A 21,954-nucleotide genomic window follows, 5' to 3' on the forward strand; every position below is an offset into this window, starting at 1 on the left:
GTTGTCAGTGCAACCAATCCCTAAACCATGAGCGCAAATATTTACTTAAACTGGAAAAAAAGAGAATTTATTATGAAGAGAAACATATTTCCATTCCTTTATTTAGTCATAAAATCAATATAAATGATTTTGTGATGTGAAGAATTCAAAGCGCTGTAGCAAGAGTACTCACTGGAGTATACAGCTTATTTTCTCAGACGTAAGCCCTCAGTCTACAAGGAGGAAAAATGTCAGCACAGCATCCACTGTCTCGGCATAAAGGCTTCTGATGCTGTATGTGGTCCTTTTTATATTAATTTTAATCAGAATGGCCTGATGTCTCCAAATACCATTCAGCTTGCTTTCATTTCTGCAGAAAAAAGTGTAACGTTGCTGATAATTTTTAAACCACCAATTTCTGTGACACCTGCATGATATTCTTTAATATCTGCTGAATTGATAATGTTCATGGCAGCAGAGTATACTGAGCAATAAACTGCTTTTGTGGCTGATTAAATGCCAAAGTGACGTGGAGATATGCAGCAACTGCAAGAGTCGTTTATTTAGTGTATTCCAATGCCGTGAACATTATTCCTGTTACACAAGATTTGCTATACCCTGATTTACAGAAGTAGAAAAGAAATTGGTTATTTTCTTGTGACGGTTGCAAGTGCTGCATGCCTCATTCTCACACTTCACGCTGGTATGACATTGGAGAGAGTATCTAGGTTGATCAACTTGAGAAGAGGCTGGTTTACACACTGAATAATTGTTTATGGGAGAACTCAGTGTAGATAAAGAATTAAGAGACTGGATACATTGAACTAGATTCACCGTTTTTGTTAAATGATGTTTTCTTGCACTAGACTTCACCCATCTAACTTGCAGTAGGCAGATGCTATTTCTACTACTGCCCTAACTGGGGTTTACAACTGGGTAGGCTAGCTTTAATCCCCACTAGTAGATTCACAGGAGACTTGCAAGTAGAGGCCTCTGTGACAATGTACTGGATAAGTAGATGCCTGGGTACCCTGAAAGTACTCCCTCCCTTACCAATGCCACTTGCAGGTCTGCTGACAGAGAAGTTGCAACCATTTTCCACCGCTATAGCTGCCATCTTGGAGAGCTTTCTGGTTCAATCTAAAAGGTGGCCTGGACCTGTACTTTGCTGGGTCCATTATGTCAAAGGGAAGGAATAATGCTACATTTTTCTGGGCTGAGATAGGGTGAAATTCTTGTCTTGCAGCATAGTTGACAATATAGCCTTGAAATATTTTTATCATCAGGATGGCCCTTCAAGGTAAAATCCACTATATATATATATACACATTTCCTTACATTCAAATTAGATCTCAGATGCCAAATGCAGAACGAGGAGAACAATAAACTATTCTGATGTCATCTATCATCTTTTTTTCTCTATTCTGTGTATAGTAACTGCTAAAAAATACATTTCCTCCTTTGGTAGTAATGGCCCTCTAGCATCTGACAAAGTAGTTCATTTTGCGCCCCTTCCCCTTGCAGAGCTTACCCCAAGTATTTCCCTGTAGTTGTTCTGAATGAAGGAAGGGCGTAATCTTTCTTAATTCATCTTATAGTTCTTCTTCATTATTTTCCTCAGAGTTCTGTCTCCGCCCCACTGCCACCCTTCTCCACACACTGGAAGGAGCTGCAACTAAGAAGGCTGATGCCTTCCTATTGAGACTGAACAGTGAGCGCAGTGGGCCTGCCATCTATGAAGCAATCTCCATTTTTCCCTGGCAGCAGGATGACCCTTCTTTACTACATAGTGTTCTTTACACATTTTTTAAGTGGTCGCTTTCTCAAGGCTGACTACTAAGTTGCATGCATACAATTAAACAAAAAGAGAAACACTCATCATAATTGTTACCCCAACTCCACTCTTCGCTTAGACATGAGAAGCAGGAAATTTAATGGTCAGGACTCTTAACCTACCGTTATTCTACATACAGGATCTCAATTAAATCAAATGGTTGCTATTCAGAAATACAGTTAGACCAGTTACAGAGTTGATCCAGTTACAGCTGGCCAAGATAAATGAAAGAAAAGATATTTTCCATGTCCACATATCATGGAGTTACAATTGCATTATGGGGCATTACATGCCCGCTCAGTCTGGTGCCTGGCTCTGAGACCCCCACCGTCCCTTGCTGGGGTCATTGCTGTAAAGGGCCAAGAGAGATCCATTGAAGGGGATTACAGGAAGGAAGCTGGCTCCTGTGGCTGGCCATGGACCAGTGGAAAAGAGACCTAAGGGGAGAGTCTTCTGGGTCCCTTCAGCCTGCTTTGGGATAACTTTGTTAGTGCTACTTTGTGAGTTTTGTGTTTTGAAGAATAAAACTGTGCCCTGAAGAAAGGGTATGAACACTTTGGGGCATGGCATGCTTGCTAGGCAGTGGAGACAGGCCAGCAGCCTACACTCCAGATTCTCGCAGGAGTAAGATCAGAAAAATTCCAAATGCAGTTATCTGAAAATATTAAAGTTACATAGCACCGATATCTTCCACTGCAGTGATTCTCCAGTTTTTTACTTCTCGGATCATTTTGTGCTAGATAAAACCTCTCATGGCTCTACCCTCTGTCCCTCTTAAGACCCCGGTCTACCACTGCTTCATTTTCAAATTGCTTCATCCTGCAGACTGCTGCAAAGGTCTCCACAGAGCACCACTGGGCTAAGGAGAGTGTTAAACACCTGGTCTCTACCCTTGTGTGTTACTGGGTTAAAACAAAATGCAACAAGAAGACCTACAGACTTCATCTTGGAAAAAAAAAAACCTATGGCCCTTTTCCAGTTTTACACAGGTGTGCCCTGTGCTTTGGGGAAGCTGTTCAAGAGCAATCAATCCTTGTGTGAAGATTGCCTTGTAATGTTGCTAAGGTCAGTGAGACCTTGGTTTATTTGCCATATAAGTGCTGCTTGAGCAAGTTGAGCTACTGTAAACCCCTAGGAGCAGCCTTAGCCTGCACACCTGAGGTTTTTCTGCATTTCAGGGTTGTGATTTCCTGCACAGCTTGCTCATTTGGGGCATGCCATGCAGTGGAGTGACTTGGAGAAAACTAATGAGAACCTCATCAGCATATCCCCTTGCACTGAACAATATCAATGAAAAAGTATCAGGTTCTGCAATAGTTACATAGGCTTATTCAGAAATGTTATTTCCATTTACCCAGTGTTCAGTGCAAGAGCTTCTCAAACCATTTCCACTAGCAACTGATCATTGCAGGCTTGATCTTGCTGCCCTCTTGTATTTGTAACTCTGATTGAAGTGGATGGGAATTGTGCATGCATGAGAATTGCAGGAAATACATGAAAATGTGACCATTAAAGGGTTGGGTTTTTGAAAAAAAAGTACGGCTGTATCTCTCTACATCTAGAAATATAATGGATTTTATTGGAGTAGGTTTATGGACTGGCTGATGAGCCCCTCTGAACTGAATACATCTTGTCCATCACAGCCATCCATTTCTCTCCTTTAATCATATTATTACAAGTGGAATAGTAGAGCTGGATCATTGAACCCGAGCAATAGAGTAATTTCAAACAAATAAGAACTTCAGTCTATTGTTCTGTCTTTGCAACTCTTTCTAATTACCAGAGAGATATGCAGGTTACTGAATGTACTGTAGTCTCACTCTTGGCCTCTGTCAGGAATCAGGATCTATTCCAACTCCTGACACAATCCCAGCTTAGTTTTCTTTTAAACCAGGCAACATCTACAGTGAAGTAGACTTCCTGGCCATATTTGTTTTGGGGAGGTAACGTAATCCAGTGGCTAGAACACAGGACCTGAAGTTGGGAGGGCTGTGTTCGATTTGCCTATGTCTTACTATGTGATATTGGGTAAAACACTCAATCTCTTTCTTGTTTGGGGGATTCATCTATAAAATAGGGATAATAACTTATCTTTTTAATATACTTTGGGGCTTAGAGTATAAAGCTCTCAATAGTGTATTTGTTATGGGTCATGCCCATCAATGAGAGTGAGACTAGTGTAAAGCAAAAAATGTAGTTGTGTACTTCTTTTGAAACTCGTTTCAGAATTAAATTGAAATGTTCGGACTGCTGTCAAAAAGAAAAGCTTTCTGGGGTTGTAACTGTTTAATGGGGAGAAAATGGCTAATTTCAGTCTCTTTAAATTTTGTGGTGGAGAAAATGAAGTTCTTTGATCTTTAAATGACAGCTTCCAGTGTCATTACATTGAATCAGTTAATCTCTCCCAGTAGTTACCTTGTTCTGGCTTCCTCATCTGCACCCTCTTCCGTGGCCTCCGTGCTGAGCTTCAGATCAATGAACAAACTGCTACTGTTTCCAACACAGGCTGTCTAGTGAGTCCTTCTGGTTTCACGCACTGCCAAGTTCTGACCTCCAGTCTGGCAAATTCGGGATAAAGAGGAGAGAAGGTCCAGTTGTGTCACAATGAATTTAAACCAGGCTGGCTCTGCCATCTTTATTTACATTGCATAGGCCAATCAGTCACTTGACCTTGTCCTTGACTTGTCATTGAAGTGTTTAGGCTACCACTTTTTATGACAGGAAAGTTTGCCCAATGTGGCATTGGATTGTATATCCTGTTCCATCCTTCTTTCCAGGTGACATCTGAAGTTCAAGGCAGGTCAGCTCCCCGATACATATGAGCATCATCTCAAGTTTAAATCACCGCTTTCTATTGCATCTTGATTTTAGATAGACCGACAACCCTAGCAATAAATAAAACACTGAGTCCACCAAGTTCAGAGGGAACCAGGCCAAATGAGACCCAGACTCTACTTTGTTTTTCACGCTGCTGAGTACTAACATCATTGTGCCTGGTTTGCAAAGTTTCATTCTCTTTGCAGTTTGCATTACAAGATAAAATACCTATTGTAATTTAGGCAGGGACAGTATTGTACAGCCCCCATCACAGCGTCAGTGCACAACACACAATACAGAATAATATTTGAAAGTCCTTTCAAGTTTCAATATATAGAACACTGTCAGTGTGAGATTCAGATGCTGAAGTGTCGGAGGAACAGCAATGGTACTGCATGTGCTGATAACCTCCCATCTCACTAGATGGTGTTACATAGCACTGTACATGTTTTATTTAAAGAATTTTATTGTGTGCTGCTAAAGAACTTAAGTATCCAAAGTTTAGCAGTGACACGCTAGCAGGAGCCTCGCCTGCACCAGAACCAGTCTCCTGGTAACCCACCGAGCGCAGCTGGTCCTGATAGAAGCTGTCAGATTGATTGCACCATCTGATTGGCTGAAGGAGTTAGCAGGCTGATACTCAGGGTCAATAGCAGCAGCAGTCCAGTGGCAGCTCCGTGCCTGCAGCTGCTCTTGGTCCTGTCCATAGCTCCCACCCCAGCCTGTTCCTGCTCCAGCCCCCAGCTCCTTCCTGACCTCTGACTCCCCAGCTCAGACCCTCAGCTCCACCTTCTCACTGCAGCTCCAGTGAACCCTTCAGCTTAGGCTTTGGTTTCTGACTCCCAACTCCGATCCTCTACTAGGCCTTTTGACTGCGACTCCGGGTAACCCTTCAGCTTAGCTTTGGTCCCTGTCTCCCAGATACAACCTTTGACTTTGCTCCAGGACCCACCTCATCTGGATTCAGCTTTAACTTATAGGCCAGACTGCCCACAACTTGGTCATTGACTCATAAATCATCTCAGGAAATAAAGCAAAATCAGTACAAGTTGAACATTTTGAGGCAATTTTGAGGGTAATCCTCAGTGTCCCCAAACATATCACATACAGTACTTCTGTTAGAAGTTCTCTTCCATTAACAACCCAGACTAGTCAGTCCTTTGAGAGCTCACTGAAGACAGTTAAGGTTTAACTGTGCGGCCTTACTCAGTCCTTATTTAGGCAGAACTCAAAGTGAAATCCAAACTTCAGGACTGGGCCCTATATTAGTTACAAAATATAATTATGGCTGTGGAAACATGATTTTCCATAGTGGGTCAGACCAATGGACCATTGAGTCTGGTATGCTGCCTCCTTCAGTGACAAATATGAGTCTCCCGTGGAAAGTGGCCCCCTCCTCCCCTTCTCACACATGCACAATGCATCGGGTCAGCTGTGCTGTTTTGTTCATGCACAATGTAGTGGGAAGAAATGTTCCTTCCTGGATGTGGAAACTTACAACACAAAATACACTAGCCTGTCTGTTTTCTACCTAAATTTTAAAATGAAACCTTCAAGCTTTATATTACCCATGCTCCTATACTTTTTAAACAAAGGGAGAAAGTACATCAGCTCCTCCAAAAAGAGATTTTGCTCTTTTGCATAAAGGAGGGTGATTGTAATATATCTTTCTAATAGATGAATTAGGAAAGATGCAAAATCTTCTTCTACCTTCTGCTACCTGCTAGCATTGTTTTCCTTGTGATGTTGTCTTCATTTCCTTAATCATATGTAGGGAATGACAGAAATCTGCTGCTACTCTGAAACCAGAAATCTGAATAGCACACTTGAAACCTAGCCAGAGTAAAACCTTTTCTTTGTTGACATGGGTAAGCTTGTTTGTGTTCTCATAAATCAAGACTGCCCTGTTTATAATTCTGTGTTTAATAATATTCCAGATTTTGTTATCAAAGATCTTCAGTTTTCTTCGAAATTCTGCTGCCAATATCCTTGCAAGTATGAAGGCTCAAGCGCTCCTCCTGTTCTTAAGATCTAACATTAGTTACTCCCTGGTGGTATTTCAGATCCTTTCAAAAACACGCTATGAATCCAGCTCCTTTGTACTCGGGGCAAGTGTTAGTATGTGGAGTCACCATTTTAGAGGGACTCAGTTTTGAGACTGGAGAAAATTAGGGAGCAGGTTGCTTAATTGATCAGCACCTCAACTAAAATATCTTCATGTTATTGTATTATAAATCAACATTATTTTGTTTTTTTATTTTGTAACACACACAGCTTGTCTGTTTTCCATTCGTATTTTCTAAGGCTCAGGACTTAGCTTTGCCTAGTATGGGTGAAGAAAAGGCAAAGGAGGCACTAAGCCACTTTTCTGCCTCTCCCTATTCTGGGGCTTCATTGGGTTGAATTGGCTTCTGGCACAAGCTAGAACAGTTGGAGCTAATGTAATTTACACCTTGAGGGTCCCCGCATAGAAGGAGATGATAATGCTGAGCCAGCCAGGCCAACTTCACCCCACAGGGAGAATCCTAACAGGGGAATCTACAGTTTCCTCTTGAGGGCAGCTTTAAGTCCACTTTGTACTGTTGCAGTGGCACAAAGAGGATTTAGTCTGGACCTCGGGCCCATTGTATGTATTATCCCTATCTGGTTGACACACGTCTGTGAATTCACAGCACGATCCAGCTCCCATTGGAGTCAGCTAGTTCAACGGGAATTGGATCAGACCTGCAGAGTGGATATGGACAAGCCTATATCAAGGTACTAATTAATCAGGTGAACATAAAAATTATTCACACTGAAAGTTGAGTAAGACTGCAAGGAAAATAGCGTTTTGATTTTGTTTCATTTAAATTTGTTGTCTTGTAAAGACCGATTTATACATAAAGCAATAGGTGCAGTACGCAAAGCAACAGATACATATAGTTACAATACATATTATTGTAACTTATTACTGAAAAATAAAAACATGTTAATGGTATGGGTGGATGTTTTCTTAGCCTGCCCTGATAGGTAAAACTATGAGCTTTTACTGATAACAACATATAATAGCAGAATATGGTACACATGTATACCACCCAGTACATTACAATACAAGAGTGTATGTGTGTGTGTATATATATATAAGACCGCATTACGGTAGTATCTGAGCATCTTGCAGTCTTCCGTGTATTTATCCACAGCAATCCTATGAGGTAGGGAAGTCTTATCCCCATTTGACAGATGGGAGCTGATTTAAGCTACAGAGAGATTAAAGAGTAGATTTTTAACAGCAAAAATGGCATATAAACATCTACTGTCCATTTGAAATGTAATGGACAGTATGTGCCTATCTGCTATTCATGCCTTTGAAAATCTACCCCAAGTGGCTGGCCCATAGTCGCATGTGACGTCTGCGGCCAAACTGGGAACTGAACCCAAGTCTCTTTGAGTCCCAGATTTGTTGTCCAGTGGCTGGACTATCTTTTCTCTCTAAAGAACGTAGAAAGAACATCTTATTGTCACAGTTGTGCCCATTTTACTTATGTTATTTCTATGTTGCAATTGCCAGTAGTTCGGATTCTAAGAACGCCTTTATTTTCTCAGGTCTCTTGGAAACCACCTCTCATACTGAATGGAGAAATGCTTAGCTATGAGATCCGAATGCCTGACCCTCGAATTACCATCACCAGCAACATTTCATCAATGCAAAACCACGTGGTGACCAACCTGATCCCTTTCACAAACTACTCAGTCACTATACTAGCTTGTTCTGGAGGCAACGGTTTCCTGGGAGGCTGCACAGAGAGTTTACCTACACATGTGACTACCCATCCAACAATTCCTCAGGGCATTAGCCCCTTGTCTGTGACTCCAATAAGTGAATCATTTATTGCTGTTTCCTGGCAACTGCCCTCTAGGCCCAATGGACCACACTTGAGGTAAGGAATAGCAATATGTAACTTAAGAGTGGGTGACATGGGGTTTATAGCTTTGCAGGACTTCTGGAAATGTGCACACCCAGGAAATGGAATTCCATGCCTCTGGTGATCCATGGGGTAAATATCACTTCAGCATTTAATTCACAAATGAGACCAGAGGCTGTCCTCAGCTTACCTAGATCCAGCCCAGAGAGCACAGCATGAGAATTGCCAGCTTCGTGGCATTATCTCCCATTTTTTCAGACCCTGTGGAAGCCCCTCCCTGAGGTTCAGGCTCCATAGTGTGGCTTCAGGGCCAGCAGAATTTTCCTATATTCTCCTGCACTAAACCAGCAGGACAAACCATTTTCACTTATTGCTGTCTGAGTCAGCATTAATTTGTACAGTTTCTGCTCTGCACTGTGGAAATCAAGCTGAAACATCACAGTAAAGCGGGGAACGCATTGTAGCTGTCAGAGCAGTGTTATCCAAGAGGCTAGAATGAAACAGCAAGAGGGCAGGATACAATGCAAATCCAGCTCTAACATATATAGCCCTGAACTGCCCATGGCTCCTGGGATCCATGCAGATCTCAGGGGAGTTCTGTGGGCTGAAACAGCTGCCAGTTTTTGGTGGTGTTTGTGGGAAACAACACCACTTGGGGAAGAATTAGGAGAAAATTCTGAGTGTAAACTCAGGGAGCCCCCAGTACCCTGTGCAGGTTATTCCTACACAGGGGAAGATGGGGCTATTTATAATTTGGTGAGGTGAAATGTTCTTCAAAATTGAAGATTACTTTATTGTGTGTTTGGTTCATGGTGGTGTATATGATAAATAGATTATGGATGAGTGGGAAGAAAAGAAGCAGCAAGATTACTGGGAGATTCAGGGCAGGAGGAAGACAGAAGTGGGTTGATCAGAGGAAGGCAGGCAGGTCTGTTCCTTGGAAGATGTGGAAGAACCCCATTTTGTGTGATCTTGTCCTGGGAGCCAGACAGGAGTACATGCAGGATTGGATATTGACTTGATTCAGTGCTTTGCCATTTATAAAATAAATGAAATTGACATCCTTCGTTCAAGTGGCATGGGGCATCACAAACTTATCCATGCATTGAGGCATTCGATATTTTACTTTACACCTAGCACACTTTTACAGGCACATATTATTACACCGCAGCATCCTCCACAGCTTCCTTCCTGTCTTTCTTAATGCTTAATTAGAGTGCACTACTGCTGAATGAACCTTATTGCATCAAGATATTTGAAACCTTTGAAAACAATGTACATTTCTCTGAAGTCAACAACATGACCATTTTACCATTGATGACTGAAGTAATTCAACATAAGCTACAGCTGCAAACTTCATTTCCTTCATGGTGTGCCATGCTGCTCTCAACCAGAAACGCCACTAAAGCAGCTGCTCAGTACGGCATGATGGAGAAAGAAGTCTGCAGCAGCTGCCAGAGAGTGTGATTTACACTTCATCACCATCCAATGTTCAAAAAGATTTTGATGTTTCTTATGACTTGTCTTTGAATTATGTTGGACAGAATATGCCAGGACTTTATCTAATAAAACTGTTATATTTTGTCTTTGGATTCCCAAACATTGATAACCCATGGTGTAAAAGTTGCTCTTGCAGTATGAACTCATCATAACATTTTGGTGAAATTACAATTTAATTAAGTTTTGTTAATTAATTACTCAGGTTTAACTTCCAGATACTATAGTGATGGGTGCTTTTGAAATGTGTGATATACTGTACCTCATTCAGTCAGAAAAGACCAGGCTTGGATAACCTAAAATGAATCTTAAATGTTGTCTCACAAACTGCAAACTCTGCAACAAGCCCTGGCTAGATGCAGAAAAAGCATTTGACTCAATAAAATGGTCATACCATTAAAAATTCTGATTCTTTCTTTCAAATGAAAGCCGTATGAAATATTTCATTATCCATTTTCAAAGTATATTAAGTAATTGAATGTTTTAAACCTGTAAATACTAAAAAGTTTATCTGCGAAACTTTACAGCTGTAAAAACAAAATAATGTGTGGCTTTTAAAAAAACAACAAACAATCCCCCTCCCCCCAGATTTTTGTGTAATAACATTAGTTGAGATAATCCCAGTGTTCTGCTTGTCTTTTGTGTTAGATATGAGCTCCTGAGACGTAAAATCCGGCAACCACTTGCATCAAATCCCCCTGAAGATTTAAATCTGTGGCACAATATTTACTCAGGAACTCAGTGGTTTTATGAAGATAAGGGTCTTAGCAGGTGAGATTACAAAAACTATAAAAAAACAAATGCTGGCATTTTGTATAGTGCATGTTCAATAGTTCAAAGTGTTCCTTGTGTCTTTATGTTGTGAACATATTAATTGTGTAATGAAACATTTTCTGTCATCTCGGCATTAACCATTCTGACATGCATGGGTTTATTTTTATTTTGTAGCTCTTGAATCTTACACATAGTATCTTGCTGTAAACATTCAAGTAAAATTGACTGTATGAAGTGAATTTTGAGCTTTGATCTGTTCATACAGTCAAACCATTTACATTTACTGTAAATCATGGTGTTGGCACATCACGCACAAGCTGAGTGAATGGTTGAGAAGTTCTAATTCGGATGGATTAAAGCTTGGTGTCAGAGCATTATTTTTCAATCAGTTTTTTAAATTGCCAACATTGATTATTGTCTCAATATTTCCAAACTCAGCAAGAGATATTTAAAGTATTCCTAGCTCTAACTTAATTACAGCTTTGTGGTGACTACCTCAGTAGTCTACACTTATGTCACGGATCCGTGCGATCTGGTCTATCCCCCAACCTGTGTAACCAGTCCCTCGGGGGTGACCCTTTTAGTGTGCCAGCCCCCGACGGTCTACACAGTTCTGCTGGGGCAGGCCCACAGCCTCTACAACTCTGAAACTATCTTTAGGTGGCAGAGATACTTGTTTCTCTCCATGACTCCTTGCAGGAAATCCAGCCAAGCCAGAGCCCTGTGGGCGGTTTGTGTTGTACCCTTCCAGTGTGCACTGCCTGTAGTAAGTATTTGCAGCAACACAAGGCAGTTTTTTTCCAAACAAGATAATTTATTAATCACCTGGAATACAGAATCTTAAATCATTAGATTAGCCTAGAGAAGCAAAGATTAAGACAGAGACATCCAGCCAAGCTGTTGTAAAATCCATCTTGGCTCTCTCTCTGGGTAGGTCTACACATGCAGTGGTGTGTAGAGTACAGACACCACATGCCCAGCTAGAATGGGTATGAAGAGCTGTGTATAGGGTGAGGCACTTCTTAGAGGAGTAGTGCCTAAACTCTAGGGTATATGCCCTACACAGCTCTCGATGCACCCAAGCAGTGCCTCTGCCATCTGCACGGTGATTTTTAGCAGTGTAATGTCCCACTGCATTGAAACACTTCGGCAGCAGGGCGAGACAGTGGGGAGCTATGCACTATGCACCGCAGTGAGTGTGAACTCAACCTGACTTTCTGTGCAGCATGTAGTTACTTGTACCCTACATCCCTCAGCAAGTGTAAACGTAGTGATGTTACTAAAATCACGTATTAGAGTCTCCTATCTTTTTCTGCTTATACAGATTTTAATTGTTTTCTTGTTTTTATAATACAAATAACAGATTACAAAATTCTACATGTGTATATATATTGACATATCTTTGAACAGCAGAAGAAACTATGGTGTGATAGTTATTTTCTCTATTAAATATACATTTGGCTTCTGACAATACCTCATGCATATGCTGAATATGTCAGAGTACAGTTCTGGAGGAAATTTTAAACTGGGTTTGCAATCTTAGTCGCTAGCCCCTGGCCCAGATCTTCAAAGGTATTTAGGTGCCTAACTCCCACTGATTTCTTTGTTACATTTTGGGGTATTGCAGAAGGACAGCAGGTGAATGAATAATAGCTGTCACAAGTGAGATTCTGGAATTTGAAATCGAATTTCCGAAAAGAGGGGGGGAAAAAAGCCTCATTGGATTAAATTTGGATCCAAACTTTGGCAATTTGCCATTGATATAATTACGTCCTGAATTGAGTAATAATGTCACACCATCACAGAAATAATAAATATAAGGGAATGAAATATAATATTCTGTATTTGTTAGCATGTTAGTGTTAGCCAAGTATTTCTACCAAACACACAACTATTCTATTATAGATTTTGTATATGCTGAAATAATGCAACAAGGTAGCTTTTGAGAAGGAGCAAGCTTTGTTTGACACAGCTGGAAGGACAATGCTAAATGTTTTGTATGTCTGTGATAAAATACATATTTTCTTCTTTTGTAATTATTATTTAAAAAATGTCTTAGGTACACAACTTATGAGTATAAACTCATAGTACACAATGAGGTAGGATATACATCAAGTGAGGAAGTGATTGCTACTACGTTAGCAGGATTTCCAGAGGAGGGGAGTAGCCTCACTGTGCGAACTCTTAACCATACGGCTATAGAAGTGGAATGGTCAAAACCAAGTAAGTGTACTTAGTATTTATTACATTAATTAAATATTAACCTGTCATCAGTTACCGTGATCTGCATTGCACTTTCAGGAAACAAAATCCTTATCTTGATTAACTATTGCACTCCCTGTCTCTGAAAGGGCCCTAAAGAAAGTGGAAAGAACATGAAAATTTTGCTGTTTTTTTTTCTTGGTCACATATCTTTTTACTATACATTATTTTAATGAGGGGTGGGGAAAAAGAGAGAATTTAAACTTGTGGAGGTTCTTTTAAATCTATGAAGAAAGAGTACACAATGTTCTGTTACCTTTGTGCATATTTTCATCCCTTTGTATGAAGATTTACACATTCCTTCAGGGTGAGTGAAAATCTGTCTGTCTACTTATTCACTTATGTTCTGCCTCTTAACATGAAGACCTACCATTACAGTAGTGGTAAACTTCATGACTTACATGCAAATGATTTTGTAAGGACTGACTGGCGATGCTCAGTGAATATAAGCTCTTTGTTTTATAATTGCATGCCTGAAGTAAGCATGCTTATAAAACCTGACAAACCTAATAGATCTGAAGCAGCTCACTGAAGTTTCATTACCTTAGTAATCTGAACCTCTGACCTTCTACATGTAGGTAATGCAATCTGGTTTTATTTTCATTCATACTTAAAAAAATTCCCAGATACCTGTTTGTGAATGCAAAGGTTAAACATCAAGTGAGGGTTGTTAATAGAAAGCCTTGTTTCACTATCATCTTATTTCATTGCTAAATATGTTACACTATGCAGATTAACTATTCTGTCTCCCTATAATGTTCCTTATTTTTGTAATATTCATTTTTAAATCATTCTCTTGGTTTGTCAGTACCTAGGAAGACGTGAAGATAACTTGCCCTGAAATCCTTCTATTAGAGGAAAAATATACTGAGAATGACTGGCTTTTAGGGACTTAGGGCCTGATCCTGCATCACTGAAATCAATGAAAATGGAAGCAGGATCAGGCCCTTAATTATAAATTTCTGCCACAGAGGCAGTATGTAATCTGAAAACATCTTTGCCTTCAACTTTTGATGAAGTCATCATTTTCTATCTCAGCAGGCTAGGTTGTGTTCACCTGGAAGAGCTATTGATATTTTGCCACCATCCTTCATTACAGTGCAGTGTATCATAAAGTGGCATGTTCCATTTAAAGCAATATATATCAGGGCTGGTCAAAATGTTTCTGTCAAACTTTGTCAGCTGTGGAAATAGAGTGTGGTGGCTGATCTGATCTGAAGTTGCATTGTTTACCATTGATAAGAGAGTTGCTCCCCCCAAGTCACTGAGAGAAGGTCTCAGGAAGTTCACTGGAGGTACATGGAATCCCCAGTTTCATAGCTGACCCTGTACAATTAATGTTTTTCTATCTTGCAGCTAGTAATATTGTACTCAGTTTGGAAGGATAGACCTGTCTCCCTAACATCAGAGAAACATGTTAGTATTGGGGGCAAGACACAATTCAGAGAGAAATATGACCTATGCATCTGTAGGAAAACAGCTTTATTGCACATATGTACCCAACATAAGAACAGCCATATTGGGTCAGACGAAAGGTCCATCTAGCCCAGTATCCTGTCTTCCGATAGTGGCCAATTGCCAGGTGCCCCAGAGGGAATGAACAGAACAGATAATCATCAAATGATCCGTTCCCTGTTGCTCATTCCCAGCTTCTGGCAAACAGAGGCTAGGGATACCATCCCTGCCCATCCTGGCTAATTGCCATTGATGGACCTGTCTGCCTGAACTTATCTAGTTCTTTTTTGAACCCTGTTATAGTCTTGGCCTTCACAACATCCTCTGGCAAAGAGTTCCACAGGTTGACTGCTGCTACATTAATGGTCTAAATACTGAAGGCCAGATTCTCATTCATACTAAAGCCCCTTTCCACCTCTCTAGCAATGTAAAGGAGCCTTAAAATGGACATAAATTACATTCACACCCAGAAATTACATTCACACTGAGCACTGCCAGAGCGATGTGAAGGGGATTTGGGTAAATAAGACTTAAGCCCTGTATCTTAAATTAGTACCGCAGGAGAGCCTAATTCTGCTCCCCTCACTCACTCCCTCTGTGAGGCTAGGCATAAAACCTATGTACCACTTGAGTAGCAAATTTCGCGTATTAATTAGTACCTTACTCCACAGGGAGTCCTGTTAATTTTGATGGGGCTACTCACAAAGAAATATACTAGTCTGGTAAAGATGCAAAATCAAGTGATGAAGGTTTGGGGAAAGTATGGAAGTATGTTATTTCTATTTATATGGGGGCAATTTCTGAAGAATACTGTAGTGTTTTTAATAAGGATAGATATCAAGGAACATTGTTTTATCAGCAAAACAAATTCTATTGATAAGAAATTATATTTTCAATTTAATAACAGAAATCTACTGAATATGTCCTCTTTAATCTCCCAAAATATTTTTATTCGTTTATTGCTGTTTCTTTCTTTCCCAGCACTGCAAGATTTGCAAGGAGATGTTGAATATTACATCCTCTTTTGGAACTCCCCTACATATAACAATTCTCTGAGCATCCAGGCTAATGTAAACTATGCTGTCATTGGCGACTTGCATCCCAACACAGAGTATCAGGTTTTTGTTCAAGTTTTCAATGGTGTCCACAGCATCAACAGTGAAGTGGTGCACGTGACTACTTCAGATGGAGGTTGGTTCATCCTGAAAGCAGCTTGGCTTAAAATCTGAGAATGAAATTGATTGATTTTTGTTAGGGTTGAGATCAGTCATCCTTTCATTATAAAAATTTCCGGTATAAAAGGAAAAAGGGCTAAAACACTAAAACGCTTAAGTGCTAGTTGTCATCAAGTGGCAGATCAATAAAATGTCCCACAGAGACAGAAGCACAAAGCTCTAATAGCGGATATTAACCCAGTTTGTTCTCATTTTCCTTTGTGTACTACGATCTATGTACACTACATTTGGAATTGAGTTCATGTCAATAAATAGTGAAATTTAAAAACAATTAATGGTTTTTAAAAAGATTTGCTCTGTGAAGCGGCATGCTTTTGACATGACAGTCAAACGCAGGACCTTTCCTGAGTCACCAGAAATGTTAAGGTGCAAGTTCAGCCTCTGAGAAAATTTCCCTATGAGTCATTTCCAAGCCAGTTGGCTGGCGGGGGAGAGAAAAAAAACACTTGTGAATCTGAAATGTGTTTGGAATGGTCTTTCTAATCTTTTTGGCTTTATAAAGTCTCATTATAAACATTATAATATCATTATCGCAGAAGCAAGTGTTCCAGGTCATTAGCAAAGCACTTTAAGTGAGGATTCCATTTCCTTGGTGATGCCAAAGGTCAGCACCTTTTGTTTATAAAATAGAATTGATCGCAAGGGCAGTTTTTCAACTGGTTAAGATGGGCTCTTAGGATAAAAATAGGTCTTTGCATAGTTATTTCTGACATGGTTTAATAATTGTGTAATTTAACGCTAAGGAAGTTTTTTTTTTTAAGCGTTAGACTTCATCATTGCCTATGGTAATCAACATTCAAAACCATTTACATAATGACAATATTGCATATTGCTTCATATTGCTTGACTTACAAGGCTCAGAACATCAAAGAATTTGTCACGTTCCACCAGACGCAGTGTATTTTTGTGTTAGTTTTTGCTTAAAAAGCAAAATTGCATGTTTTTGAGAGGGGATGGGGGACATAAAAATAATAACTGTGTGTTGGCAGTACAGATGGGTGAATAATTTATCATCATATCCCACTGGTCACATACCATTGAAGATTAACAGTATGCTGGTGGTATAAAGCATTTTACCACCAACTCTCATGGTTTCTAACTGAGAGTATAATAAGCCAATTTACAGAGAACTACAGACTGTGATAACTTCATCAGAGGAAAGCAGATAAGCAGTGAACCCTTTGCTAAACCTAAATACTAATCTGCATTTGGTTAAACAAGTGCTTTTACAGAGACAGCTGGAGTTTATTCAGTTTCTTCCTTTATTTCTAGAGCCTGAGGGCATGTTCCCTCCAGAGGTTGTCATCATCAACAGTACAGCTGTACGTGTCATCTGGACATCGCCTTCAAACCCAAATGGTGTTGTCACAGAGTATTCTATCTATGTAAATAATAAGCAGTACAAGACTGGAATGAATGAACCTGGGTCCTTTCTTTTAGGAGACTTGGCTCCATTCACTATATACAATATACAGGTCAGAACAATTTTGTTTTGCAGGCTGTGCAGCTTGTATTAATTTTACATAAAATATGTATAGTTCAGGGCAAAATTGTGAATATAGGGACGTACACGTCTGTATGGATATAGGGCTGGAAGTGACCTCTCTCTCTCTCTCTCTTTCTTTCTCTCTCTCTGTCCATTTCTGTGAGTCAGTAATAGAGAGATGAATACATGCCATGAATGTTTGTATCTTTATATAAAAAATACTCATACACAAATAATATATATATATATATTATTTATTACTATTATATAATATTAGCGAGAGAGTATACATTGGTTCATATATGTATTTGTAGACATATATTTTTACACATACACATTTATTTTCAGCATAATTTTGGGTGCATAACCAGTTTTCATATTTCCTCTTTTCACCCTCAGAACTCCATTTGATTTCTCCTAAATTCCATTTGCTATGACATTAGCAAAGCCCCAATATATATATTACAAGAAGTAAAAGACTCTACTCCTACTCATTAAAAGAAAATTGCAATTGTTTTAGAAACATCAGGCATGCATAATATATCAGCACAGAGAAATAATGATATTGCATTTGTCATCCTTTTATCATCTTTTTTCCCCCTCGTCTTTCTGTGGAGGAAGCAGCACTGAGCCATGAAATCATAATGGTACTTTCTTATGCTGTTGAGAGCGACATCTTTTTCTTTCTGTCTGTCTCTGACTCCCTCTCTTCAGGTATCTATCAAAAGTCAAAACATTATAGGCATTTCCTAGAATATAAGCTCAAGGAAAAACTTAAATATTTATCTATTTAGTGAATTGTATTGAGACACTTTAGAAAGTGCGGTTTGCTGGCTCCTAATTGTAACTATTCCAGACTTAAGTTGTGTTATGTATGGAAAGGTCTTGATAGTAGTCATGTATACTCTGTTCTAAAATTTGCATTCAATTACTACATGCCATAAATAAACGTCACAGACAGGCGCTCCATAACAGATTTCTATGTTCCAGCCCCTCTGTAACAGCAAACCTCCATCCATGAATACACATATGACTTTCCCAATGCTTCCTGAAAACACATTTGTCAATAGTAAAGCAAATTCAGAGTACTGCCACACTTATGGACTCTCAGTATTAATATACCATAGACACCTTCTGTTGCTTGCAATATTAATTGTTTTCCTCTGTAGCACTTCAGCTTTCCCAATCTTTGTACTGGGCCAACGTTCAGAACAATCTATTAGGTAAAATCAGACTATTCAGCTGGGATCTTTTTTTTATGTATCATTTCGCCCTCCCCACCATGCACCTTGGAAATAACATTATCTGGATGTGTGTCTGTCTTACTGCTTATGTTCATGTATGAGCTCTTGTTTGTTTCTGCTTCTATGTATTGCATGACCTCTCTGTTGCTAATGCAGGGGTGACATTACCATTCTTCACTTGTCATCTTTCTTCTATCTCTTTAGATTAGTCTCAGGAATTGAAGGAGTAGGTGGTTATTTTCTTGTGAGATTTTTAATAGCAAAATATATTATTTATATAGGATTTTTCATCTTCAAAGTACAGTACAAACATAAAATAAACATCCTTGAGGTAAAATTGCCTATGTTTTATAGAGAAGAACCTGATAGACACTGGAAGGTGAAGTGACTTGTTTTAGGCCAGACAAAAAATCAGAGTCAAAATGAGAATTTAGAAGTTTTTGATCTCTTAGTCCAACTGCTTCTCAACATTGTGCGCCAGAGTCTCCTGTTACGAACATCACTACAAACCTGCAGTAACTGTATTGACTCCTGTGTAACTGAGAGCAGAATTTAGCACCAGATATATAAATATAGTCTTACCCTGGACAATAAAAGAGCACAATATCTGAGCACTTATCTTAAAATTATTTTTTCCTGGTTATGTAGAATTCAGTGATCGGGAGGAAAAACTACTTTAAGGGGGACAGGAAGGGTAAACAAGTAACAGTGTTAGTTAACTTCTGCAACTGGATTTTTACAAGTATCATTCTTTTGCACCAAGGTTGAAGTCTGCACAACGTATGCTTGTGTGAAAAGCAATAAAACCCAAATTACAACCGTGGAAGATGAGCCGAAGGAGCTGTCAGCACCCATAATACACGTCCTTAGTCCAAGGTACTGTACTCTGTTTGTTTTTCTTAAGTCATAACTACTTGTTGCCACAGTGAAAAATATAATTTGAGGCTATTTCCTTCATTTCAGAATAAGGAGCATTAAAAAAATTAAAATATAGTTATAAGATCTTCCTAATCTCTTTGCGAGTGGTGGTCATTTTTGCTATTAGAGTTATGGCCAGCTGAGTGACTGAAAAAAAACACCTCTCATCTTTAGCTGGCTGCATGTACCTGGTTATTGGTCATCAATTTGTGATATTACTAAATAAGAGGCAATATAAATGTAAGGCAGCTAAATGAAGGGATGTGGGAGAATGAAAATCATCAAACTTACACTGTTCGGTAAGGGGAGGGGAATGAATGTGGAAAAGAACCATTTGACACTGATAATGGAAGCTGAGGTAACTGTGAGAGAAACAGTCGCACATCATGACAATAAGAATTAATAAACCATCTTAAAAGGGGTGTGTGTCTGTGCCTCCTGAAAGCCCTGTTTGCTATCTGCATCTCCTCTCCGTCTCTTCCCCACTCATGGGCAAACTTCTCAACGGTAATAATAGTGCTAGGCTGGCAGACTCCAGAGGCAGCCAAGTAGTGACATACATAGTAATTCTTTTCGTTAAAAGAATCATGGTGGGAGCTAACATTATCCAAAGGAGAGGCTATAACTAATGGACATACAGTGCCAAAACATTTATCAAAATTACACCAACCATAAAACAGCCTCCTGCGTGTATGTTATTGTTGGTGTGATTTTATTACACTTCTGGGCATGGAGGGCCTGTTAGCTATGTTTCTTTTGCAGAAACAACAAAATTATCTTTTAAATAACTAAAATCTAATATCTAAGCCTTCAGAAATGGTCAGAAGAATGGATTTACTCTCCCAATGTTTAAAAGGAATTTCTGTTTGCTGTTTATCATTTCTACATTTTCCTTGAATTCTATATTTGTCTCTGAATAAGGTAATCATTGGGTGAAATTAAACTTGCTATTTTTCTGTCACACATACAGATACAGTGAAAGCTTGTTTGATGATAAGAACTCAATTCAGGATCTCATCTTTTGCCCTTGGCTTTAACTTTATGTATGCCTTTGTTGTATTGCAAACACTTATGTGTGTTTCTGCTATTATTTACAAACTAAATATGTCATAACACATGAGTGCAAAAAGATCAGAAATACCTTCCAATTTTATAATCTGTTCAGCCAGAAACAGGCTGTTTCTACATTGCCTTTCCCTGCATGTCATATTATCATCAGCTGTTCTTATATCCCAAAAGAATACTAACTACTGATCGATTGCCCGGACATGTCTGGCCGTGGCCTACATGTGCCCCGGGTAGTTCATTTATTTGCCACGGTGGATTTGCTAGAGTGGAATTTAATCAATAGCTAATTCATTAATTCTGGTCCTCGAGTATGTAGGGACTGTGCAGTATAAAAATGGCTGGCTGGCTTCAGCTTTGATTGAAATATGACAAACGCAGCAGCTGACAGCTTCAGCAGGTACTGGACTGAATATGAATTTTGCTTATTTATCCTCTGTAAAGGAATAAGCTTAGGGGGGAAATTCCAGTTCGTATAAACAAAGGGACATTTTAATATGTATCTGCCCACAGACCCAAAAAAAAGGCATTTCTAGAGTATAGGGTCATGAGAAGGATGAGATATAGCACAGCTCATGCAGTTTATTGTCTTTAGTTGGAACCCTGGCAGTTTCTCCATTTCTGAATCAGTTTTGGGGACTGTATTACTGATGAGAAAGCTGTAGGATAATGTCTTTGTAGCATTCACAAATAATTGTTTTCAAATTTGCCTCCATGTGCTGTATGACATAAATTATAATTTCACCCACCAACTTTTTAGAAGTCTTTCTGATAGCAGCTCCATCCAGGCTGTTCTGATGAAGGTTATACCACCGTTATCATTATGAATACCTTCTTCCCCCTCTACTCCCAACATTTAGTAACTTAGCTTCAGGCTGAAACTTGGTACAAAATGTTACAGTCCAACATTTATTTATTTTTTTAATGCCAGTCTTGAAATACAAAACAGTATGGAACCCATTCATGAACTCCTTGTTCAGTTTTTTCTCATTCTTTTTCAGTCATAATTCCCATTGCAATCAAGGGTGCAATTTGCCTGAGTAAGAAGCTCAGGATTAATCCCTGTGTGAGAGCATTTCATTTCAGTACTAGAAGCATGGTGCTCTTTTCTCACCATGCCATGCACTTTCCAGCTGACGACTGGTTTGGGTAGTGGACTAATCACTTCCTCTGTTTTGAAAATCAGTTTTCGCTTCTTAAAAAACAGATTTTATTTATTTATTTATTTATTTGTTGGTGTTTCAAAGATGATAAACTCAGCCCTCTGGCAAAGTAATGGCTGTGTTGCTTAATAATAACTCTGACCACTCCAGACAAGTAAGGGACAGTGCAGATGAACCCTATTGGGGATTCCATCCTGTTCTGAACTAAGAGGTTGGTGGCTGTGATAAGGAGTCTGAGGGCTAGGGGCTACACTACAGAGAACTCCTCAGAGCTGTCTGAAAGAAATGAAAAGCCCCTTAGGTGCTTTTGGGGGAAGCAGAAT

At 39.4% G+C, this 21,954-nt stretch overlaps 1 protein-coding gene across 1 annotated transcript in view; it reads left to right on the plus strand.

The window, feature by feature from the left end:
* Nucleotides 1–21,954, plus strand: part of USH2A (usherin) — a 571,481-nt gene that overhangs the window by 391,998 nt on the left and 157,529 nt on the right. Inside the window, exons 41-46 of the mRNA XM_027827110.3 lie at nt 8,213–8,547; nt 10,678–10,800; nt 12,863–13,026; nt 15,502–15,711; nt 17,028–17,230; nt 19,249–19,361. Coding sequence (XP_027682911.2) covers nt 8,213–8,547; nt 10,678–10,800; nt 12,863–13,026; nt 15,502–15,711; nt 17,028–17,230; nt 19,249–19,361 — 1,148 coding nt within the window. The remainder of the gene's footprint in view (nt 1–8,212; nt 8,548–10,677; nt 10,801–12,862; nt 13,027–15,501; nt 15,712–17,027; nt 17,231–19,248; nt 19,362–21,954) is intronic.

Source organism: Chelonia mydas, chromosome 3 (genome assembly GCF_015237465.2).
Source record: "Chelonia mydas isolate rCheMyd1 chromosome 3, rCheMyd1.pri.v2, whole genome shotgun sequence".
Taxonomy (NCBI): Eukaryota; Metazoa; Chordata; order Testudines; family Cheloniidae; genus Chelonia; species Chelonia mydas.